This window comes from Purpureocillium takamizusanense, chromosome 7 (assembly GCF_022605165.1).
Source record: "Purpureocillium takamizusanense chromosome 7, complete sequence".
NCBI classification, from domain to species: Eukaryota; Fungi; Ascomycota; class Sordariomycetes; order Hypocreales; family Ophiocordycipitaceae; genus Purpureocillium; species Purpureocillium takamizusanense.
In genome coordinates this window covers 475786-498615 of record NC_063074.1, presented here as the reverse complement: position 1 = coordinate 498615, position 22830 = coordinate 475786, and the positions used below count along the sequence as shown (strand labels likewise).

Below are 22830 nucleotides of genomic sequence, written 5' to 3'. Positions count from 1 at the left end.
TGCAACGAGGACTGCGTGCCCTCCCCTCCCCCCCCCTTATACAACGCTCCGCCCAGCGACATCAGCGATACCGAAGGCGAACAAACCTACGACACCGCCGTCACGTCGACACCATAATATATTACCCACCCACGGCAGTTTTTAGAATAATCGAGACCGCAGTATCGGCGTCTGGGCAGCCGTTGTGCGCCAGAACTCCCCAGCCGACCTCGAAATGGCCATGCTCGCGTCCAAAGCGCCGTTTCCAACGGCTATGAGCTCCGGGACTGTCAACCCGGGCAGTGCCCCTCCGTCTGCCCTGCCGACCTCGCGACGAGTGCCCCCGATGGCGTCCGGATCACAATCGTTTGCCAGCCCGACAGAGTCGGAATTCTCCGACGCCGGTGGCCCCGACTCTGTCAAGAACTGGGACGAGGACAAGGTGTGCGACTACCTTCGAAGCATCAACTGCGGCGACTACGAGAAACTCTTCCGAAAGAACCATATCAATGGCGAGAACTTGCTGGAGCTCGACAAGCAGACTCTGCAGGAGATGGGCATTGACAAAGTCGGCGACCGTGTCCGTTTGTTCCTTGGCATTAAGAAACTGAGAACAAAGGCGTACGCCAACCAAAAGAAGCGCAATAGGGTGAGCCACGCCATGCCAAAGCGTCACAACCCCCTTCGCAGACAAGCAGTTCGTTGACCCTCAAGCAGGATTCCTTTGCTGGACTTGATGTGCTCTTCCCTTCGACCTCGGTCGACTCAACAAGAACCGATCCGCGGACAACTCCCACCGCGCCCACAAACAGGCGCTTCTCGCGCCAAATAGACTTGCCCGTCCCCATTGATTCTGGTATGGTGGCCCCAGCTCCAGTGTCCCTTTGTTCGTTGCATTCACTGACGCCGAAATTAGCGCGGCAGCAACGGTTCCCTGCCGGGACTGGCTACCTGACGGGCGGCAGCGCCAATGCGACGTCCTCGTCTCGAGTACCTGGCGCCTCCGATGGTGGCCGCCTGGTACCGACCCACACGCGCAACAACTCTAGCATGGATGGGTCCCTGATGGCCGCCTTGCCACAAAACCAAGAGGTCATACGGGTCATCTCGACTGGCGGCGTGACCAAGGTTGTCAAGATTGCCGACTGCAACACGTGCGAGGACGTCATGCGCGTAACGCTCCGCAAGTTCGCACTTCGCGAGGACCATGAGCGCAACTACTGTTTCTGGGTCCTGACTGGTATCGACCCGGATCCTAACCAATGTCGCCGACTCGGTGACACGGAGCTGTGGCGCATCATCAAGGACCAGCGCCGGCCGGAGCGAAACCGTCTCATCCTGAGACGCGTGCCTGCGGGCGAGCCTGGAGAGGCTGAGCTGCAGCGCGCAGCGGCTATCGCGATGGAGGAAGAACAGCAGAAGCATAACCGTGCCCTCGAGACGGTCGATAAGAGGAGCCAGCTCAAGGTGCAAAAGGTTCTGGGTGAGAAGTGGAACGACCAGCTGCAACAACCGCTGTCCCCAATATCCTTCCAGGACCGAGAGCGAAACCTGTCGCAAGCGGCCAAGGAACTGGAACGTCCTCTGACAAACGAGTCGCGGGTACCGCAGCGCCTGAGGGTCGGCCTGCGGCAATTTGGCGGACTGCGGCCCCCAAGCGAGCTTATCGCGTCCGACTTGACGTCGTATTTCCCGGACCATCCCCGCGAGGACATTGATCGAACGGCGCGGCTGTCTATGAGACGCTCGTCCCGCCTGAGCAAGGTTAACAGCCGCCTGAGTGTTGCCAGCAGCCTCAGCTTCGCCTCCAGCGTCCAGGATGCCCCTCCCATACCGACCATTGCCGATTCATGGCTGAGCGGCAGCGCTCACGTTGCCAAGGTGCGGGCCCGCGACTCTCAAGGACGGCTGCCGCAAATATACAACAGAGACTCGATTGCGTCTTCGATGCTCGACACTCTGCAAGAGGAGTCGCCCATCGAGCCGAACCGCAAATCCTACGTTTCGTTCACGGAAAGCAGTTCGGACAGCGCGGCAGTCAGCATCACGGACCCAGATGGCAACACGATGCGAACCAGCTATTACGACGGAGACCATTCCACCGGATCGGGCTCCTTCCAGGAGCTCCAGCAGGCCTTGACGGATGATGGTGAAGAAGCAGATGAGGAGCTGGAAAGCTTCCTGGCCGGCGAGTCGTGGGACGACAACAAGTGGATGAAGGGCGCGCTCATCGGCCAAGGCTCCTTTGGCTCCGTGTACCTGGCGCTGCACGCCGTCACGGGCGAGCTGCTTGCCGTCAAGCAGGTCGAAGCGCCGGCTCCGGGTGCCAACAGCCAGAACGACAACCGCAAGAAGAGCATGATTGACGCGCTGAAGCGGGAGATCAGCCTCCTGAGGGAGCTGCGACACCCAAACATTGTGCAGTACCTGGGCTGCAGCTCGTCGGCCGACAAGCTTAACATTTTCCTCGAATACGTTCCCGGTGGCTCTGTCCAGACCATGCTCAACTCGTACGGCGCGCTGCCGGAGCCCTTGGTGCGGAGCTTTGTGCGCCAGATCCTCACGGGCTTGTCATACCTCCACAATCGCGACATTATCCATCGCGACATCAAGGGTGCCAACATCCTCGTTGACAACAAGGGCACCATTAAGATATCCGACTTTGGCATCTCGAAGAAGCTCGAGGCGTCCAACATCCTCAGCGGTGCAAATAACAACCGACATCGCCCGTCCCTCCAGGGATCGGTGTTCTGGATGGCGCCCGAGGTGGTGAAGCAGACATCGTACACGCGCAAGGCCGATATCTGGTCGCTCGGGTGCCTGGTTGTGGAGATGATGACGGGCAATCACCCGTTCCCCGACTGCAGTCAGCTTCAGGCCATCTTTAAGATTGGCGGTGGCAAAGCGGCGCCGACGATACCAGAGCACGCAAGCAGCGAGGCACAAGAGTTCCTTCGGCGGACGTTTGAGATTGACCACAATCTGCGACCGAGCGCCGATGAGCTGATGCTGCACCCGTTTCTGACGCCCATTACGTAGATGGTAGCAGGAGGCTGCCGGGCCTGCCACGACGCCTCTTTTCCTTGTTTCTTTTACTGTACCATGGGGTGCTTGGGCTGGAACCAGCCATCAATCGTTTCTATAGACAACGGAGGGGCGGAGAGTATGACCTCGGGGGGCACCGCGGAGAACCCGGAGCGGTAATGATTTGGTGCGATTTGGCATGGCGTGGGAGCTGGACACGGGCATGGGCATGACGGCGCAGAGCGGGCTAGGACACAGCAACGACGGGTCCGCCGAGGCAAAGTTTGGGAGGTAATCAGCCAACGATACTTTGACGACTGCCTCTAGTGTAAAATAGATGAAGAGAAGCGAGTTGACGACGATTGCTGCTTGCCACGTGTCGCCAGTTTATGTGCCTAATGTGACCGGTGTCGGCATCGATGTCTAGATTTCTGATGTAGGTACCTCGTCGTGTCAGGTCGCCGCCTTTATGCATACGAAAGTGTAGGGGCTCGTAGCGTGTAAAGGCACGTTGCCGCACGAAGTAAGCAGTTTACACACGCAGTGAGGCTGTCGTGTGAAGCTCTGCCTTGTCTTGTGTGAGAGCATTGACGGATCCATGGCGATGCGACCAAAGTGCAGAAAGCACATGGCAACGTATGCAGGTATATGCAGTGAGGAGGGGGGTTGCAGCTGCTGCCTGTTCAATCGGTGCCGTAACGTAGTTGCTTCTGCCCAAGCAGCCTCTCTCCGCTCTCGTCTCTGCCCGTCCAGACACGGCGGCACCCCTCTCAACCCTTTTCTTACCTACCTACCTACCCTTCTGGCAAAGTTGAACTTTGGTGCGGCGCCCAAAGCCGCAGCAAACAAAACCCAACAAGAAGCCCTTCCCCATCCCCCGTCTTCCGCCCGCCAGCCGCCCGCGCGCACGCACGCACGCACGCTCAAAGAGGTTTTGGTCCCGGGAGATATTTTTTTTTAAAAAAAAATATAGGGGAAAAAAATGGACGACAGCCAAGAGTCGCAGGACAGCATCATGACGGTGACGCAGGAGACGCGGCACGAGATCCTCTACTTTGCGTACGGGAGCAACCTGTCGACCAGGCAGATGCGGCAGCGGTGCCCGTTCTCGACGCCCGTGGGGCTGGGCTTCCTCGAGGGCTGGAGGTGGATTATCAACGAGAGAGGGTACGCCAACGTGGTGCCGATGACGGCGGCGGCGGCGACGACGACGACGGGCGAGGGTAATACTAGCAGCAACAGTGGCGGGAGTAGCAGCGGCAGCGGCAGCGGCAGCGGCAGCAGCAGTAGGGGGAGAAAGGCGGCCGGCGTGTACGGGCTGCTCTACCTGCTGCCGCCGCAGGACGAGGCGCGGCTGGACGGGTACGAGGGGGTGCCGTGGGCGTACGAGCGGATGCACTGCGACTACGTGCGCTGGGCGACGAGGCCGTCGCCGTTGGAGGTGGAGGTGGAGGGGGAGGGGGATGATGGCAGAGGGGAAGCGGCGGCGGCGGGCGGCGACGAGCCGGTGCGGGCGCTCGTCTACGTGGACAGGCAGAGGGTGACGGAGGGGACGCCGCGCGACGAGTACGTCGGGAGGATGGAGGAGGGGATCCGCGACGCGGTGTGGAACTGGGGGCTGGACGAGGCGTATGCGGACAGGGTGATGAGGAGGTTCTGGAGGAATAAGAAGGGCGGCGGCGGTGGCGGCGGACATCCGCGGGGGAGCATCTGATGAGTGGAGTTGCGATGATGTTTTTCGTGGGGAAAGTTGGAACCCGTTTGTTTCGTTGCGCGAGTGAGTGACTGAGTGGGTGAATGAGTGCGTGAGTGAGGGGTTTGGGGTTGGTGGGCGGGTTCGCTTGCGTGTGACGAGGGTGGCATACAACGTTGTAACGAGCCTACGCCATCCAGAGTCGAGACCGCTGTCCCTGCGTTTGCTGTCAAGGTGACTGGCATCGCGGGGGTTGGTTGCAACTTACAGGCCGGACAGAGAGAGAGAGTCATCAGTCAGCTTGTCGGGCCTTGCTTGGTGGTGGGTAATGAGTGAGACGCAGAGTTGAGAAAAGAGAGCTGTTTCGTCAAGTGTCCATCACTGACTGGGGCGTGGAGAGGGGAAGCGAACATGATGAAAAGGTAGTTCAAGTTGATATTTACACTGCCGGCGATTCCCCTCAACTGTATACTGTATATCGTCCTGGAGTCGCACGTGCACGTCTATTATTTTTTTTTAAAAAAAAATCATTTAATGTCCATGGCGGCCTTGGCCCGCGTCCAGTAGGCCAGCCTGTCCGGGTCATCGCCAGGGACCCCCACGCACTGGGCGTTGTACTGGAGCCAGCCCTGGTCGGGGGTCCTGCGCAGCACGTTGCGGACGGCCTTTGCGCACTGCGAGCTCATGAACCACGCGCCGCTGCCAAAGTTGTACTCGTCGACGGTGACGAGGGCGAGGATGCGGTTGAGCTCCGCGGCGGGCAGGCCATTACCACCACCGGTCACCATGTCCTCGGTGACGTTGGCGACGTGCGGCGCCACCGCGGGGATGGATTTCGCGTAGCGCAGGTTGAAGAGCGGCGACTGCATGTTGGCGGTGCCCTGGCCCGGGCGGCCCGGCGGCGGGAACATGTTGTGCTTGTAGTGGAACTCGCCCGACTCGAGGGCCATGACGGCGAGCACGGCGGCCTGCTCGGCGGGGCAGGTGAGGCCGTAGGCGCTGAAGGACTGCGCGACGAACGGCGCGGCCTGGGCGGGGGTGCGGCAGTCGACGTCGTTGGCGGTGGCGCCGCAGGGCTTGTTGTTTTTGAAGGTGGCGGTGATGATTTGTGCCCAGTCGCGGTCTTGGGTGGTGGCGGTGGTGGATGCGGATGCGGATGCGGAGGCGGCGGCGAAAGGTGCCAAGGGGGAGTAGCTGCCGCCGAGCGCCGCGACGGCGACGAGGGCGGGCGCGAAGCGCATCGTGGGATGGGGGGCAAGAGCTTGTTTTCAATAGTGTTGATGGTAGTGGTGGTGGTGGTGGTGGTGATGCCCGGTCAGTCCGTGTAAGTCGTTTGTACGTGTGGCGCTTTTGTTCCGCCGAGGTGGCTTTGGAAACGGGGGGCCGCAAAGGCAGTGCAAAAAGGACTCTTGCTTTTGGAAGAAAAGAGAGAGAGAGAGAGGAAATCAGGTGGATTAAAGCAAAGTCTTTTGTCTTGGGAGCTCAAGAGCAAAGGACGAGGCTGGCTTGTCGAGACAGTGACGGAGAGCGCACCAAAGGGGCGATGCGCGCGAGCGAGACAATCAATGAATGACCGAACGAGGCGAGCCCGTTTGGGGGAGGGGGCCGATTGACTCTCTCTCGTGAAAGGGTACTGGCAAGTTGCCAGTGCGGGTGGCTTGTGGTGAAACCGTCGAACGCGGATGGGCGGACGATGACGACGGCACGAGTGGCGACGAGAGAGCCAGTCCGGTTCGCACGGCACTGAACTACTTCCTAAGTTAGTACATCCCATCAATATATACAGTATACAAGTGAATGATGAGCCATATATGTATGGCACGAGGTCGGGCGCAAAGCAGCTACCCTTTTCCCCTGCCCCTCAGCTTGCAAGACGAGAGCGGCCTCGCCCGGTCCTGTGCGTCACATCCAAACTTTGTCAAGCGTATGGATGGGGGGCGCGTTACTTGGTGCAGTCCTCTAATACCAATGCACCCTACGGAGTCGTGTTTCTCGTTGACGACACGGCCCATGAGCGCTAAATAATCAGTGTCTGGTACCGGTCCCACGGTGGGGGCGCACCGTAGTGTTGAAATGGTAAGGGGGGGGTGGTTTCTGGGACGATGCGCCGCCCTTCATCGCCGCTAACGCTCAAGTAAAGTTCAGAAAAACGTCGTGTCCGTTTTGTTGGTTGGTTGGCGATGGTTTTCTTTTTCCCGTTTTTGGGGGGGTTAGGGTGCAGGGGGGAAGCTGCTGCAGGGGGGGAGGGGGGGGGGGGGGACAACCACCGCCACCCACTGGACCGTGGCCGGCTGCGCTTCCCGACACTGCGTTGCGTTGATGCTGGCTTGTTACTCGTGGTTGTCACTACGTAGCCGCTCGTCTCTGACGAGTGAAACGTAGCGCTGTGATGGCTGACCACGGACGGGCCCGGTGGTTGGGCTGGGCTGGCTGGCTGGCTGGTTCGGCTCCCTCGCAGAGAGGGGCCCAACAAGGCAAGCAGGGAACGAACCGAACCATTTACTGCCACCCGTCCAGTTGAATTCACTCTGAAAAGAAAGGCCCTCCTCCCGCAATCGAGGGCGGCAAGCACCACCAGACCAGACGCGATTGGGTAGTTGTATGCCCGCAGAAGGGGGCTCGTCCCGTCTGTGCGGCCAAACTTTGTTTGGCGGTGCCTCTGTGAGAGGGAGCTCATCAAACAAGACAAGACATTGCGCATCCGGCCTGATGGTCAGCCGGCGGCGAACTGCATGTCCCTGTCTGGCAACGGAATTTCCGCATGTAGGACGCGCGCATATCAAACATGTTACTGTACGTACCCTGCGGTGGTTCCTTCTTGCTTCATCTCGTGCACCCGGCCGGAGACTTTGTGGAGAGGAGCTTGCTTGCGATTTGCAAAAGGGGTGGGGGATTGAGATGTGCAACGCCGTCAATGGAGTGCCCAATGTCTTTGCAGCTGGACGCGAGACCTGCGTGCAAGTGTCTCCAGCCCTTTATCTTTGTGTGTTTCCGGCTTCGTCTTTGGTGAGGCTACGGCGTGGGGTACGACGTCGCCCGTTCTCGTCACCGGGGTCCCCGGCGGTGGCCGGGCGGAAGCAGGTTGGAAGCCCGGGGGGCAGCGGCCCTTCCGCCCCGCCCCGCCCAGCCACCCGCCTCCGCCTCCGCCTCCGGGATGGGACGGTTGTTGGGGCCGTAAAGGGGGGTTCGTTCGGTCCCCGGCTCCACAACTCTGAGTCGATAGCCGACCCGGAGCCGACTGGCGTGCCGACCTCGCTCCCTCCTCACGCATGCATCTCACCGTCCCGCGGCAAACACCACCACCGGCACACACCACCACCGGCACACACCCAGACAGAACCCCCGCCCGCGAGTCGCCATGGCCACGGCGACGCAGCCTCTGCGCGCGTGCCCGTGGCGCGTCGTCCCACGGGCATGTAGCCGGGCCAAGGGCACGTGCGCCGCCGCCGCCGCTCCCCCTTTGGCACGTTCCATCACCCCCACGTCTTCCGCCGCTGCCTCGTCCTCATCGCCCTCCTCCGCCTCCTCCGCCTCCTCCATGCCCGCCCACGCGCAGCGCCGCTTCCCCGCCTGGTTCGTCCGCGGCGGCACCTCCAACGGGCTCGTCATCCGCCGCGACGCCCTGCCCGCCGAGCAGCGCCTCTGGCCGTCCGTCCTCGCCCCGGCCATGGGCGCCCCGGACCCGCTCTTCGCCCGCCAGCTCGACGGCATGGGCTCCGGCCTGTCCTCCACCTCCAAGGTCGTGGTGCTGTCGCCGCCCTCGCAGCGGCGGCCCGGCGGCGTCCACGTCGACTACACCTTTGTCCAGGTCGGCATCCGCGACGGCGCCCTCGACCTCGCCGGCAACTGCGGCAACATGTCTTCCGTCGTCGGCCCCGCCGCCTGGGACCTGGGCTTCGTCCCCGAGGGGGTCGCCGCCGCGGCCGGCCTCGTCGAGCGCGACGACCACGGCGACGCGTGGGCCTCGGTGCGCATGTTCAACACGAATACCGCCAAGGTCATCGTCTCGCGCTTCAGAGTCGCCGGCCGGCCGCTCGCCTACTGTCCGGACGGGGACTACGCCATGGACGGCGTGCCCGGCACGCACTCGCTCATCACCCTGGGCTTCGAGGACCCCGCCGGCGCCAAGACGGGCAGGGCTCTGCCCACGGGCTCGCCCACCGACGAGCTGCGCCTGCCCGACGGGGCCCGCGTCACGGCGTCGCTCGTCGACGTCGGCAACCCGGGCGTCTTCGTCTCCACGCGCGACCCCGGGCTGGGGCTGGGGCTGGGCGCTCTCGCGCAGGCCAGCGCCCTGACGCCCGCCGCCGTCGAGGCCGACGCGCAGCTCAGGGACCGCCTGGAGCAGGTCCGCCGCGCGGGCGCCTCGCGCATGGGGCTGGACCCCGACACCGAAAGCGTGCCCAAGATCGTGCTGCTGTTCCCCCGCGCCGAGACCCCCCCGGGGATGGACCTGCGCTGCCTCGCCATGTCCATGGGCCAGGCCCACAAGGCCATGCCGCTGACCCTAGCCCTGTGCCTCGGCGCGTCCGCCCGCATGCCCGGCACCCTGGCGGCCGGCCTGCTCGCCGAGGCGGGCAAGGACGTGGCCACCACGGCCGGGCAGGCGGATGTGACGCTCACGCTGGGACACCCAAGCGGCAAGCTGGATGTCGGGACGGTGATGCGCGACGGCAGGATAGAATCGGCAAAGCTGCTGCGGACGGCGAGGGTCCTGATGAAGGGGCATGTGTACTACTAGACTCGCCTTCTTTGCCGCTGCTAATATACCCCTCTGGCGCAATTCATAATCAGAGTGTCACGCTTGATGCTTTTTCTACGCCGCCCGTCTCAGCACTCCAAACCCTCGCTCGACACCTTTCAGTCTGCACACCACCAACGCCTCGCTGTACACACCATCGCAGCGTCCAACAGATTTGTACAATGCAGTCTACTTTGTACGTCATCCCAGTCTGATTGTGAAGCGTCTAGACGACCGGGCAATTATCCTTGTTCTCCTGCCATGCTAGCTTTGCATATGGCAGCATAAAATCTGGCGCAACGTTAGTCACCCACAACGGTACTTGACGACAACGCGCAGCTGAGTCCTTACCTTGAGACGAGAAGCTGCAATTGACATAGCACTGGACCATGTCATCCGTGTACCCAGCACCCAGGTCGTTGAGAACCTTTGTCTTGATACTACAGAATCTTAGCGTTTGTACCATATATGCCGGACGTCGTGAGGGAGGATGTAGTTCGTATAGGCTTACAAGTCAAAGAAGATGAGGTCAACCTTGTCGGGGTTGCTCCCATCCTTGGGAAACGACGCGCGGGCCTCCCAGTAGGGAGGAATGGTGTAGTTGGGAATCTCAGAGTGCTCCGTATCATCGCCTACGGCATGTCAATCTCTTCGTCTTGAGCCTGTCCGAGGATGCAGGGGCTTGGCTTACCATCGGTGCCCCAGTCGTCCTTGGTCACATAGCCAGGCACGACGGCCTCTTGGCGGCGAACAACTCCGCGTTCCTCACGGATGTCGCGGCGGCTCATGTAGCCCAGCGTCGGATTCGTGCACTCATCCTCCGGAACAGGCATCGAGACGAGGTCTCGTCGCTTGCTCACGGGGCCCTTGTTGAGCCTAGAACGAGTGAGTCAGTCGTGAACGCGGCATACGTGCCTCCCCCTCCCCGCAGATAGGGGGGAAACCTTACTGGTCGATGACCTTTGAAGCCTTGTCAAACGGCACGTCGGGAATGTAGAGGAACACGTCGCGGAAGGGCGCCACGATGAAGTTGTCGTCATACGTAAAAGGGCCCTTGTGCAGGTCGAAGCGAATGGCCCCCGTGTTGCCCAGGATCATGCGCGACCTGTCAGCGCGGGTCTTGTTGAGGACAACCGCAGAGACGGCCGGGAAAATGACGCCGGGGAAGATGTTCTTCTTCTTGTCCGTGAAGGGCGCGCAGCTGATGCACCAGTCCTGCGGGGCGCATCCGTAGACGTCGCCGAGCCTCAGCTCGTCGCGCACCTTGCCGATGTCGCCCGTGACGCGCTCGCCCGAGTGGTAGTCAAACTCGCCCTCGCCACCGCCAACGCGCGAGTGGTAGATGAACGTCTTGCGGTTCCAGTCCAGGTAGCGGCGCGAGTACACAAACGGGGACCTGGAGCCGGGCCTGGCCGGGCGCGAGGGGTTCCTGACGCCGCGCGGGTTCGGGACGACCCCCCTGAAGCCGCTGTTGGACGCGTCGAAGCCCGACACGGACACCCAGCCGAGCGTCTCGCAGTAGCGGCCCGACTCGATGGCGACGGAGGCGTCGTCGTAGACGGAGAAGTCGCGGATGTGGCTGTGGCCGCCAAAGATCTGGACGGGCGTCTTGGCGTGCGCGCGGCGGATGGCGTCGACGACGGTCTGGAAGGTGCTGGCGCGGTCGGTCTGGCGGACGGGGTTGTGGCCGAAGAGGACGAACATGTCGACGGGCTGCTTGCTGGCGAGGGCGTCGGCGAACCAGCTCTCCTTGACCATGTCCTTTGCCTTGAGGACCTGGGAGGCGTTTGAGTTGCCTGGTTGGCCACATCTCTCTCTCCCGCGTTAGCTGGCAACACATGAAGACGACGACCAGCGATGAGTGATGAGTAGGGCGGGCGAGCGACGGGCGACCGTACCGGTAAAGTCAAAGAGGACGCCAAAGGCCATGATGCGAAGCCCCTTTGCCGTCGTAAAGTAGCGGTGGGTGGCTCCCACGTACTCGTACTGGCCCGTCGTCTGGTTCAGCACCTTGACATTGGACGTGACATATCTGTCTCCCCACTTGCGGGCATACTCGTTGAACATTTGGTAGGCCACCTCGGTCACGTAGAGCTCGTGGTTCCCTTTTGGGCTCGTGTTTTAGCAACAGGGGCAAAGTCGTATAGATTTCTCCCAAGTGTGGTAGTAGACGCACCAATGGTCAGGAGATCGTAGTCAATCTCGCTAAAGATGGGCATGGACTTGGTGCCGTCGGGCGTCGTGGCGTCGGAAACGCCGTTGCCGTCGTGGAGGTCGCCCGTGTCGACGAGGAGGAGATCGACGCCCATGCTCCTGGCCGTGTGCTTCATGCGGCGGCTAAAGCTCACAAAGTCGCCCCAGTCGGCGCCGTAGTTTTGCTCCTTGAGGTGGCCTTCGAGCCAGCCGTGGGTGTCCGTCTGCGGATGGAGGAGGACGTGTTTAGCACAGTTGTATATCGACGAACACTTGAAAGAATGTCTGTCCCCCCGAACAGTACATCACCAAATTCTAATAAAATAACAAGAAACACAGGCAGCCATGGATGGCAATGACATACCGTATGGAGAAAGTTGACCTGCCCCCATTCCAAGGGTCCCTTGGGTCCGTATGCGGCTCCGGGCGCACCGGGCTGCATGCGCTTCACGTGGCGGACATGCTCAACCTTGTTCGTAGGGCCGTAGCACGAGTCTTGATGCTGGCCGCAGCCAACAACACCGGTCACGAAGGCGGCGGCGGCGGCGAGCCCTGCGACGACACCGCGGGACCTGAGCAGCATGATGCCTCTTTTTCTCTTCCGCAGTTGTCGTTTGAATGGGGAAACCCTTTACAGTGGGCTCAAGTTGCGGGAGAGGAATGACGACAACCTGGCGGCGAGCTGGGGGGGGGGGGGAAGTTATATTTGGGTTTCTCTTTTCTTTGCCTTTCTTTTCTCGTCTGTGCAGCTTTCTATGCATAAGCGAGCAGCGTAGGGTGTCATTCTCCGAGTCTTATCTCTTTCGTGTGACGCTTCTAGAGTGTTAGTGCCCGTAAGCGAGCAACACGGCCATCTCCGCACTTTGGCCCCCCCCCCCCCCCCCGGGAACCCCCCACACGCACTGGGATCGCTTCCTGGTTCCTGCAGATCGGTGGCGTTGCGTTGCCAAAAGGTTCCCCACCCGCTATGTATGTCCCTGGCTGGCTGGGTTGTCAAAGGACCACCGGAGAGAGCTTTCTTTGGTCTTTCTTCCCGCAAGGGCAACGTAGGCACCAAAGTATTATCGGGGGGCGATTGACCTGCCCGAAGCGGGAACTCCCATCGGCATCTAAGACATGTTCGTTTCGCTCGAGGCTTGCATCTCCTAGATAGACTATAGGCCTGCCGGCTGGGCTGAGCTGAGCTGCGCAGGCTCGCGCCAAAAGCAGACGGGGTTGCCGATGCATCCGTGCAGGCGTCCCATCGCTGGACCTGTCAGCGTAGCAGCCAAGCCCATGTGCCCGTCCGAAACCCCCCCGCTGGTAAACGAGGGTCGGGCGCGTGTTACAAAAAGGCGTGATAACTTGGGCACTACGTAGTAGCGTTTCCATACACTTTTTTGCTAAATTGACGCAATATAGCGCGCTGCCGGGGACTCGAGTACGTAGTATTGTCCAGGGACCAGGACTATAAATACTGCTACAGTGCTACCCAAGGTATTACTATCGAGCTGTGCGTTTCGGCTCCGCTGTGGAGAGTGAGTGGTTCGGAGGTGTCCCCGCCGGCCCCGGCTGAACGGGGCACCTCGGTGACAAAGATGGGATGATGATAACCTGGGTCGCTCATAGAGTCGCTAGGGGTTGTGACCAGACGCTCGCCTGATTGGGGACTCGTCCTCCACGTGGGTGTGTTGCGCCAGATGAAGTCTGGAAGAGTCCAGGGGACATTGCCATAACTGCGAGAGGCTAGGTAGGAAGGTGGCGCTCAAGGGTGACTCTCTGACACCCCAAGATGAGCAGCTGCGTACCGATGTCGAAGCAATGGTCTGACGCGGTCAGCCGTCTGCAGTTCGAGCCAGCGTGCAAAGCACGTACGTGAGGCTTTGCTCCAACCCCCCCGCCGGCAGACGGGAGCGACGTCGGCAACCCCAGGGCAATGACACGTTCGCCAGCGAATCATCTCCCGTGGGGGGTTCTTAGCGATGGCCAAGGAGGGACATGAAGAAGAAGGGGGGCCCAGCCGATGGGACGTCGACGTGTCTCGCTCGTTTGTGGATTCCGCCTCGTCGCGTCAGTGCCCGCTAGGGAAAGGGACGCGCGACACGTCCAAGTGGAGCAGGAACTAATCGTTCGCTTCTCTCTCTCCCGGGCGGGCGCGACGAGCAGGGAGGCATTTGACAAGATGGATCGCATCGGGGGACTGCTGCTACCACACGCCAAATGTGCTCCGTCCAGTCGGATGTCGCCGTCATTCGGCCCCGGCACCACCGTCAAGAGCCTCCATCGCCCTCAACAAAAGTCTCTTCGTCAAGCAGCACAAGGTTCCAGCCTCACAAACTGTCGGCTAGGGGAGGAAGGGGGGGGGGATGGTTTGACAGTGGTCGGTGGTACTACGAACATGGTCTACGGCCACAGTCCACGGCGCATCTGAGAGGCATGTACGCGGCGGCTGGGGAAGTGGCTGTTGAGTCACGTAATAACCGGGCAGAGGCTGGGACCGCTGCGAACGCGTCAGGTCAGGTCTATTAACACGTTGGTAGCGCAAAGTGCGTTCGCCGTCCGCTGCATGCCAGTCTGAGGCTCCCACCCCTGTTGGAGCCAAGTTAGTTGGTTTTATTCTCCGAGAGCATGCCCGCATTTGGCTGGTTAGATAGAGCTGGCTGGCTCGTCCGAATGAGCGATTGTTTGGTCAAATCTCAGTGCCCGCGCGCGTTATACCTCGTGAAAGGGGGTCAGTTCACGGGGGGGGCATAGGGCCGGTGTGAAGCATCAAAGACGTCCCAAGCCTTACGTATTCCCGCAACCGAGCGGCGGTCGGCGAAGCACGCGTACATCCTGAGCGGCCCAGATCCAGGGCCATGGGTCGCCAAAGGAATGGAAAGGCCACACAGGGCCTTGGTTTTGCTGACACGCACCAGGAATGAAGCGTCCTCAGTCCCTCCACCACCAGGGTGAGACACCCAGCACTGGTTGTTTTGCGCAATCCTTCCTCTTCCCCTTGGTCCTACGTGTCAACAGAGTGCGCTGCGAAAACAGCGAGCCGCCGTTGTTTACATAAATCCAAGGGCAGGCCACCGGCCGCACTGCCGCCCGCCCCCCCCTCTCTGGAAGGCCGTGTCATGATTTCGCATCTCTGCAGCAACTGAAGGATTAGCGTGGCCGCCCGAGGCTTGTCCAACATTAAGAAAGAAAAAATAACAATGAGATTCAGCTATCTCCCTCTGATCATGGCTGTCGTCGCCTCGGCGTCGCCTATCCAGGTGCGTATTAGCGTACAGCAACCAGACGTTCCCCCACTGCCTGCGCCATATCCTCAGATTTTTCGGCTGACAAGTGGTATTACAGCGGACTGCTGGTAGAGACGCTGCAGGCAAGGACCTAGTCGGTCGCTCGCCGCAAAGTCAAAACGGCGTGCCGGCCGTGCCCGTAGCAAACGGTGCTCCGGCTCCCAAGCAAAGCGCTCCTCTCCCCCCGGCTCCGGGTCAGAATTCGACGCCCCTCCCTCCTCAGGCGCCGACGCCGAGCGTGCCCCTTCCAACATCGAACGTGCCCCTTCCGACATCGAACGTGCCCCCTCCAGCACCACAGGCGCCCGCTCCGGCGCCGGCGGCCGAGGACTCGGAGGCCGCGGCCCTGAAGAAGACCCCGCCAGTCGCTGGGTTAATGAACGTCAATGGGCTCGATCTCGCGGCCATGCTCGACTCATTCTTCAAGGGGCTGCACGGCAACCACGGCATGTGAGGTCGAGAGGCTCTTCGTTCGAAACAGCTTGTGACTGCCGTCAACTGGACAATTTTATACAGTCCCGGTGTCGGTGTCAACATGAAAAACGGTGTGGTGGGCCACATCTTGTGACATTGAAAGCGAGCCACGGCATTGAGCAGTTGGCCTACACGGGACGGGAATACCTATTATAATGAGGGCGTTGGCGGTTGGGGGATTTTTCTTTTCATCAAATCGTCTGGGGGCCTTTGTACAGAGATTCTTGACCACCGGACGGTGAGGGACGAATTCGGACTGGGGCGTGGACATGGCAAAGGTTCGACAACTCGGTCCTTGGAGAATGGCGCATAGGGGTTGGTCACTTTTCCTTGATTTGGAAGTTCATATGCGCAAGTTTCTTGCCTCTAGATGATTGTGCCATCAATGATGAAGTGACTGGAACCAGCACATGTCAAGTATGCGCATCGGTGCGTTCAATTGATCAAACGCTATATCGTGACATTTAAAGTACGCATACGACGTCGCTGGACCGCGGTGGTCTCTTGGTGGGCGACCTGCTCTGCGAGCGACAGTGACCTGCGGGCTGGCCAGCGATGCCCGTTCAGTCAACAAACAAACAAACAAACAAACAAAGCCTCGAACCGACTTGAAGATTCCGGCAATGTCAGCGACTCAGCGGGCACTCATCCCCACAGTGGGGCCCAGCGCCCCCTGTCTCGCGTGCCGTGCCGCACCGTTTTCGGTACGTACCTAACTAGTTACCGTCTGGTCCGGGACCCAGCCGGCAGGGGAGTTGCAGTGGAGGTCACGCCTGCCGTCTGCAATCTGATAAATCTGCCGCCATCATCTCCGCCGAGCAGCCCCGATAGTGATCCAATCGCCAAAGCGTCACGTCACCGTCTTGCCGGACCGACTTGCCGTACGCCGGCATCTACCCTCCCGAGTCCCGGGTCTCCGCCGTCTCGGAGACAGCGAAGCGAGCGCCTCGATTGCGTACCACGTACCACTTCCCCGCAGCTTGTGCCCGTTGAAATTCACTCGGTTCCTCTCTCCACGCCCTGACTCCAAACACCCCCCTTTTTAGCTCGGTGTTCCATCAAGCCGTCAAACAGGCAGGCAGGCAGGCAGGCAGGCAGGCAGGCAGGCAGGCAGGCAGGCATGGAGGCCGGCGGCGCTGCTGCCCGAATGCACCAGCACCCGTATTACCCGCCGGGCGTCGCCATCCCCGGCTGGGCGCCGGACGACGCGCCACGGTTGCGCCGAGCGCCCATGTTCGTGGCAGTCATGGGCCTCATCGCTGCCCTCGCGTATCGTCAGGCGCGCAGCAGCCGGCACGCCCCGCGCGTTCTCGACCGCTTCGCCGCGTCGTGGTTTTCCGTCTGTATGTGTGTGCAAATCACCCTCGGGCCGCCGGAGTCAATGTTGTGTCCATCGCGTCGGATGGATGCTGCAACAGCCTAGACCCCCCTCCCGGGACCTCGTTGCGGCCCGCCGGCAGTGCTTTTCCAATGCTGTACCCCCTATTTCTTCTCTGTGAGGCTGACTCTGCCGCATGATAGGCGGCTTCTTGCACGTGTGCTTTGAAGGTAAGAAATGCGGCTACACCGCATGTCAGGTCCCCCGGCATCGCCCGCGCTCTAGTCTGACTGGATCTGGAAAACCTCTAGGATACTACATTTACAACCGCACAAGCATAGCGGGGCTACAAACGCCGCTCGCCCACCTGTGGAAGGAGTACGCCCTATCCGACTCTCGCTACCTCACCTCGGACGTCTTCACCGTCTGTGTCGAGACCATCACCGTAGTAAGTTGTGTATCTAATGAACTTTCGGAGCTCCAGTGTCGAAGCCCCTCTCACACGTCTTTGCCTCCTGCTAGTTTGCTTGGGGGCCCTTGTGCCTGCTCACTACCATCTCCATCTTGTCCGGCTCCCCATCGCGCCACGTCAACCAAGTCGTCATCTGCACTGCGCATTTGTACGGCGTCGCGCTTTACTATGCGACCAACTGGGCGGAGCAGCGCTTCTTGGGCACCTCGTACAGTCGACCCGAATTCCTCTACTACTGGGTCTATTACGTCGGCTTCAACGCGCCTTGGGTGGTTGTTCCTCTTGGTGAGTTGCGCCCCTCGCAAGACTCATCACACGTTATTTACTGTGTGCTGATGGAAGGTAGTCTTGCTGTATGATAGCTACGTCCAGGTCGGCAGGGCGTTTGGGGCTTTGCAGGACAAGGTCGAGCGGCGGAAGAATCACTAAGATGTTCGAGGACTGCGGCCATGATGCAGGCGCATCCTCTCCAGTCTGGCTTTCCGCCAGTGGCGTTTTGTTGTCAGTTCATGCACATGACAGATCTCGCATCGGGGCAGTTTGCGAAACATGCCGGGACTCGAGGCCGCAGGAGAGCCAGGCGCCCTGCCGCCGATGTCAGCATGTCAGACACATGGCGACCCGTATGTACATTCTGACACAACACAACACAACGTTCCTAATAGTAACAGGCCATCGCGTCGTCCGACTAGGAACCTCATGTAATACTACTATGCCGAATTCCCGTTCGGAGAACCGTCTTTCGTCGTTGAGGAGTATCGTCGTGATACTCGACTTTCGCGTCGCCCTGCCCGACTCAAGAGCCAAGTCGGAACTCTCGATGGCGATAATTCGTGGACAGCGCACGCCACACATCACAAGTATGTGCTCCCTCGTCGCATATCTTGCTTGGCACATGGGACAAAATGCGGGCGCCCGGCGCGGTGGACGTTTGATGGTCTGTTGTTTTCTCGCATGGCCTGTTCGTCTGCTTGCTTCAGACGTCCCCCTTGCGGCGGGGCATGCCGCACGAGGAAACAAAGCAAGCCTCAAGAAAGAAAAAAAAAGAGTACAGTAGTCGTCTCTTCCCTCGTTTAAATAAGCTGCGGCAGGGGAAGGTGGGAGAGGGGGAGTGGCCAGTCCCAGCATGCTGCATGCATGCATGCACATTCGTGCTGTCCGCTGGCGTTGGTTGTTGATGCGCCATGCATGTTTTGTGAGAGGCAACCATCGCCCGGGAGTCGGCAGGCATGTGTGCTGTTTCACGGCGCTTGTTGCGGTGTGTTAGATCATCACTCTTGCCTGTCTGTACGCCATGCGAGTCATCGATCAAAGCTCCTCCTCCATCTGAGACCTTGGACCCCGAAGTCTCCCCGCAGCCTGTCGGGCAGAACCTCGACTCCAGTCATCCCCCGCCTTTTGCCTCAAGGTGTAACCGCATGTCCGGGAATAACAACTCCATGCTACCCCGATTTATGTGAGCCACGACCGTGACACTCCGGCTACTCGTCCTCCCGGTCTGATTCCAACCAACAGAGCTCCGATGGCATATATTTCGTCCCTGGGCGCACACAGGCAACACGTCCCTTACCCTTACCCTCCTTTCCCAACCTCCTCCCCCTCCGCTTCTTCTTCTTCTTCTTCTCCCTCCCTCCCTCCCTGCCCCCTTCCTCCGTGACAGTCGGCGACTGGGGGCTCGCACTGCCCGCATATGCATGCCTGATGCAGGCGCCATGCCATGTAGCCGTGAAAGCCTCAAGCCACCCAGAGCAGTGCACCAAGGGGCCATGCCATCCCTGTCCCGCCGTCGGCTCACCTCTCTCATATGTACGGAGTATGTACGAAGTATACTGTAAGCCCAGCTGCCATGTGCCCAGACGCCACCCGTGTCGTCACGTAGCACGACATCCTATTGACAAGCCACACATGATGTGAGAGCGTTGGAAAAAATGGAGGGGCCGAGCCCCATGTTTGCCTTGTGCAGATCCGGGATAGCTACTCCGTACTACTGGCTGAATCGAGAGACACCGTGTTGAAGAAAATCTGCACATCTGGAATCCCCCACTTTGGCGGTCAAGGGGGGGATCACTTGTTCGACTCTTATTCAGCAAGTATTCGACTCAAGTCTTTTCTAAGCTCGGTGGTGACATGTGCCATCATCTAGCTTCTGATGGACTACAAAAGCGCAAGACAAATAGGAGCATTGAACGTGGCAGACTAGATATAATGAAACTTAGAACGCGGACTACAACGAGTTCGGCCCCGTACGACTAGGAAACTCGGTGATCAACATGCAACGAAGAACAGCCAATCCACGTGAGGGATTCGAGGTGCTTCCACACCGCCAGTATCAGACACCAGCTACACCGCAAAGAAGTCTGGGCCCCCAAAGTCGGGTCGTGAAGTGAGAGAGAGGGGGAAGAAAAAAAAAAGGGGGGGGTTGTTCGATAACAGCCAGCAGCAGACGCCAGTATGCCCGAGTGTAGGGGTGGCTGGTGGCGGGAATTCTTGCTGTTCTTGCCACCCTGTAAGACTTGCGAGTCATGGACGTGGTTCTAGTCAACCAGGAGGACAATACCCGGCTCGGCGGAGTCGGCCACTTCCACAAAGACGTGTGGAACGTCAGACGCCGCCGACCCGGACTTGTTGGAGAGGCCAGGCAAGCTCAGCAGCGCGGACATGTCGTCCTGGGCGGCTGATCCGATGTGGTACGCCTGGCCGCCGAGCAGGACCTTGGTAATCTGGACGTCGAGCCTGTCGAGCTCGTCGTCCCTGGGCCGCCGCGGCGGCAGCGGCCCCCAGGGCGCCGCCGGTTGCACGGGGAAGGACTCGGGCTTGAGGCGGAGCATGGCCCGGGTCAGGTCCCGGATGGCGCTCACGCTGAGCGCGCACTGGTCGATGAAGGAGGCCGTGCCATGCCGGCCCCAGGAGACGGACAGCAGCACGGTGGACCTGTCGTCTGAGGCCCGCGGTAGTGGTGGTGGTGGTGATGGTGATGGCGGTGTCATTGCCGTTGGCCTGTTGTTGTTGTTGTTGCTGCTGCTGCTGGTGTTGCTTCTGGCGGGTGGTGGTGGTGGCTGCGAAGGCGGTGGTGCTTGGTCGGCGTACGACTTGGGCGTGTGCGTCGGAGGACCAACGGGGATGATGGGCGACCGCCGAGGAGGAGGAGGCCATATCCCCCGCGGAGGAGGTTGATGCTGCGGCGGCTGCTGCTGTTGCTGCTGCGGCGGCTGCTGCTGTTGCTGCTGCGGCGGCTGCTGCTGTTGCTGCTGCTGTCGAGCATTGTGCGGTTGCGACGGTGGCAGGACTGGTATTGGGGGCGGCATTGGCATCCCGCGCGTCTGCGGAGGGATGCCCATGCCACCGGCGGGCATCGTGTTACTACTAGTTGTCGTCTGCGTCACCATGGCCGGCGGCGGGGGCCGGGCGCCTACAGGGAAGCCAGGGACGGGGGCGGTGGCGGCGGCGGCGGGCGGCATGATGGGGGGGCCGGCCACGTTCATGTTCATGTTCGTGTTCATGGTGCTCGCTGGCCACGTCGGGCCAACATGTCGTGGCTGCATGGGGTACGGCGGCGGCGGCATGTGATGATGATGATGATTCTGTTGGCGCATCATCCTGGGCTGCTGGTGATGGTGGTGAGGAGGCCAAGGCCCAAGGTTGTTGTTGACATGATGCGCCCAGGGCCTGGGGCCGCGTGATGGCCCGTCATCGTCGTCGACGAGGGAGTCGGTGCCAGAGGATCCCGAGCCCGAGTCGGAGCCCGAGTCGTCCCAGCTCGAGCAGTGGCTCGCGCCGGTGGTGGTGGTGGTGGTGATGGTGCTCGCGTCGTCGGTTTCAGACCCCGAGTCGTCGTCGTTGTCGTCTCCATCGACGAAGACGAGCCGTCCGTGGCGAGTGCGTGAGCTTCGCGACGCGCGGCCGTTGCGCTTCGAGGACAGCATCGTCTTGTTCTTCTTCTTCTTCTCCTTGTTGTTGCTCCTGCTACTACGCCTCGAAGCCGCTGTCGCCGCCGCTTCTGTCGACTCGCAGTCGGCAGCAGCTACGCCAGCCGTCGTCGCGGTGTTGTTGCTGGTGCTGAAGCCATTGCGGGCGACGTGCTGGTCCACGGCCTGCGCCGATTTCTTGTGCAGCTCCTCGAGCGCGGCCTCGAGCGTCCCGGCCGAACCGCTCAGCACGACGGCACGCCGCTTGCCGCTGCTGCTGCTACTGGTGCGGAGCCGCAGAACGTGGACCGTCCAGAGCGTCCCCGTGGCGTCGAGCTGGGAAACGACGTCGAAGTCGGCGCGGGGGCCCAAGTACGTCTGGCAGTTGCCTGTTTTATTTTTGAAATTTTTTGTTAATTCCAAAGAAAACTTTTCTCTTGCTCTCTCTCTCTCTCAATTTACGTCTCGAAGCAGTGGGAGGGGGCCGGTGGCGCATTAATAAACAACGTACTCTGTATCAGGTCGCGATATACGGCACCGAGCTGGGAGCTGTTGCTGCTGGGCGGGGCCATTGTCGCGTGTAAGTCGGCGGCGGAGGTAGTGGAGGCGGAGGCGGAGACGGAGGCGGCGGGCGGGGTGGTGGTTGTGGTGCTGGAGTCTCGGGCCGCGTGTGGACGGTACGAGATTGTCATGGAGCTGTGTGGCGCGAGGCGGGGGGAGACAAAAACCAATCCAAGTGCCAGCAGCAGTACGGACTATAATAAATCGATACGGACGTGATAAGAAGAAAAAAGGGGAAAAGGGGGCAGGAGTGCTCTGGAGTCTGGAAGGAGCGACCTCGGTGTAGCCAACCGGGGGGGAGGGCAAGAGCGATGCTGCTTCGGCGTACTTATACCCACGCATGCAACGCCCGCCGGGTCGTTCTCGTCGTCGTCCTCCTCGTCGTCCTCGTCTTCTCCGGCGGCGGTGCATGCCGGCGGCCGGCCTGGCCCCCTTCCGGGAAAGCAACAGCAACAGCAACAGCAACAGCAGAACAGGGCCAAGTTTGCTTCCTCCATGTTCCTTGCGAATCGGTACACGCCTGCCTGGGCCGGGCTGTCCGTCCGTCCGCCTGCCCCCCTCCCTCCCTCCCCGCCATCCATCCATCCATCCATCCATGTCTGATCGTCGTAAGTCCTCTGTCGCACCGAACGAATGGCCCTCTCGGCCCTGTCCCACTTTCACGATGCTGTCAGTCAGAGACACGACGGCGATGTTCGAGGGGAGTAAATCGACCCGTCCCGTCCCGCCAAAATGCTGACCGACCGACCGACCATCCCACCCCGGCCCCGGGGAGGGACGCCTCACAAAACCAAAAAAAGACTCGCCTTGCCGACCCAGAAACGTGGGATTCAAGGGCTGGTGGTGGCCAACTAAACTAACAAGCTGGAAGACCCGAGGCCGCCTGGTCCCTGCCATCGTGAACGAGCCGCCGCCACACACACACACACACTACCTGCCGGTCCACCATGCACCACCACCACAACCAGCATGGAAAACTCGGACAACCGCAAATTCATCTTAGTGGTATATACTTGGTTTAGCTTAGCTACTTGCTGTACCGACAGACAGACAGACACCTCACTGCGGCTGCGTCACCCCAGACCGTGTCCGGGCCGCCACACAGCAGTGGCGGCGGCGGCGGCAGCAGCAGCAGCACTGCACAGCCTGTGTGGAATGGGGAGGGAGACAGGAGCCGAGGCGCATTCCCCGGGAGGACTGGAGG

At 60.7% G+C, this 22830-nt stretch overlaps 9 protein-coding genes across 10 annotated transcripts; 6 read left to right on the top strand and 3 right to left on the bottom strand.

Annotated features, from left to right (window-relative positions):
• The first annotated feature begins 22 nt into the window (after nt 1–22).
• STE11 (Mitogen-activated protein kinase kinase kinase) lies at nt 23–3363 on the top strand. The gene is made up of 3 exons (XM_047988954.1): nt 23–628; nt 697–835; nt 896–3363. The coding sequence occupies exons 1-3, from the start codon at nt 215–217 to the stop codon at nt 3016–3018; spliced, it is 2676 nt and encodes an 891-aa protein (XP_047844953.1). The 5' UTR covers nt 23–214; the 3' UTR covers nt 3019–3363.
• Nucleotides 3364–3753: 390 nt separating this feature from the next.
• JDV02_007459 (Cholestenol Delta-isomerase) lies at nt 3754–4820 on the top strand. Its single transcript, XM_047988953.1, has one exon. The coding sequence runs from the start codon at nt 3986–3988 to the stop codon at nt 4715–4717; it is 732 nt and encodes a 243-aa protein (XP_047844952.1). The 5' UTR covers nt 3754–3985; the 3' UTR covers nt 4718–4820.
• A 403-nt stretch (nt 4821–5223) lies between these two features.
• On the bottom strand, nt 5224–5937 carry JDV02_007458 (uncharacterized protein; the record flags this gene model as incomplete). The annotated part of the gene is made up of 1 exon (XM_047988952.1): nt 5224–5937. The coding sequence occupies one exon, from the start codon at nt 5935–5937 to the stop codon at nt 5224–5226; it is 714 nt and encodes a 237-aa protein (XP_047844951.1).
• Nucleotides 5938–8054: 2117 nt separating this feature from the next.
• Nucleotides 8055–9454, top strand: JDV02_007457 (uncharacterized protein; the record flags this gene model as incomplete). The annotated part of the gene is made up of 1 exon (XM_047988951.1): nt 8055–9454. One exon carries the CDS (start codon nt 8055–8057, stop codon nt 9435–9437), a length of 1383 nt encoding a protein of 460 aa, XP_047844950.1. The 3' UTR covers nt 9438–9454.
• On the bottom strand, nt 9369–12321 carry JDV02_007456 (uncharacterized protein). 2 transcript variants are annotated; one of them, XM_047988949.1, is made up of 8 exons: nt 11995–12321; nt 11614–11854; nt 11336–11542; nt 10387–11233; nt 10129–10313; nt 9949–10069; nt 9789–9877; nt 9369–9728 (listed from the first exon to the last, which is right to left on the bottom strand). In XM_047988949.1, exons 1-8 carry the CDS (start codon nt 12211–12213, stop codon nt 9664–9666), a joined length of 1974 nt encoding a protein of 657 aa, XP_047844948.1. In that variant the 5' UTR covers nt 12214–12321; the 3' UTR covers nt 9369–9663. The 2 variants fall into 2 exon arrangements, with proteins under 2 accessions (XP_047844948.1, XP_047844949.1); XM_047988950.1 differs by having other exon boundaries at nt 11614–12321.
• A 1311-nt stretch (nt 12322–13632) lies between these two features.
• JDV02_007455 (uncharacterized protein) lies at nt 13633–14040 on the top strand (the record flags this gene model as incomplete). Its single annotated transcript, XM_047988948.1, has 1 exon — nt 13633–14040. The coding sequence occupies one exon, from the start codon at nt 13633–13635 to the stop codon at nt 14038–14040; it is 408 nt and encodes a 135-aa protein (XP_047844947.1).
• A 796-nt stretch (nt 14041–14836) lies between these two features.
• On the top strand, nt 14837–15350 carry JDV02_007454 (uncharacterized protein; the record flags this gene model as incomplete). Its single annotated transcript, XM_047988947.1, has 2 exons — nt 14837–14869; nt 14955–15350. 2 exons carry the CDS (start codon nt 14837–14839, stop codon nt 15348–15350), a joined length of 429 nt encoding a protein of 142 aa, XP_047844946.1.
• Nucleotides 15351–16490: 1140 nt separating this feature from the next.
• JDV02_007453 (Cholestenol Delta-isomerase) lies at nt 16491–17589 on the top strand (the record flags this gene model as incomplete). Its single annotated transcript, XM_047988946.1, has 5 exons — nt 16491–16713; nt 16892–16918; nt 17000–17136; nt 17211–17445; nt 17507–17589. The coding sequence occupies 5 exons, from the start codon at nt 16491–16493 to the stop codon at nt 17587–17589; spliced, it is 705 nt and encodes a 234-aa protein (XP_047844945.1).
• A 2105-nt stretch (nt 17590–19694) lies between these two features.
• JDV02_007452 (uncharacterized protein) lies at nt 19695–21637 on the bottom strand (the record flags this gene model as incomplete). Its single annotated transcript, XM_047988945.1, has 2 exons — nt 19695–21454; nt 21577–21637. The coding sequence occupies 2 exons, from the start codon at nt 21635–21637 to the stop codon at nt 19695–19697; spliced, it is 1821 nt and encodes a 606-aa protein (XP_047844944.1).
• Nucleotides 21638–22830: the final 1193 nt, after the last annotated feature.

Coding starts and splice junctions, on each gene's coding strand:
- STE11 (XM_047988954.1), top strand. CDS start 215: ATGGCCATGCTCGCGTCCAAAGCGCCGTTTCCAACGGCTATGAGCTCC. Junction 629..696: donor ACCAAAAGAAGCGCAATAGG/GTGAGCCACGCC, acceptor ACCCTCAAGCAG/GATTCCTTTGCTGGACTTGA. Junction 836..895: donor GCCCGTCCCCATTGATTCTG/GTATGGTGGCCC, acceptor CGCCGAAATTAG/CGCGGCAGCAACGGTTCCCT.
- JDV02_007459 (XM_047988953.1), top strand. CDS start 3,986: ATGGACGACAGCCAAGAGTCGCAGGACAGCATCATGACGGTGACGCAG.
- JDV02_007456 (XM_047988949.1), bottom strand. CDS start 12,213: ATGCTGCTCAGGTCCCGCGGTGTCGTCGCAGGGCTCGCCGCCGCCGCC. Junction 11,234..11,335: donor CGTCCTCTTTGACTTTACCG/GTACGGTCGCCC, acceptor GTGGCCAACCAG/GCAACTCAAACGCCTCCCAG. Junction 9,878..9,948: donor GACCTCATCTTCTTTGACTT/GTAAGCCTATAC, acceptor AAGATTCTGTAG/TATCAAGACAAAGGTTCTCA.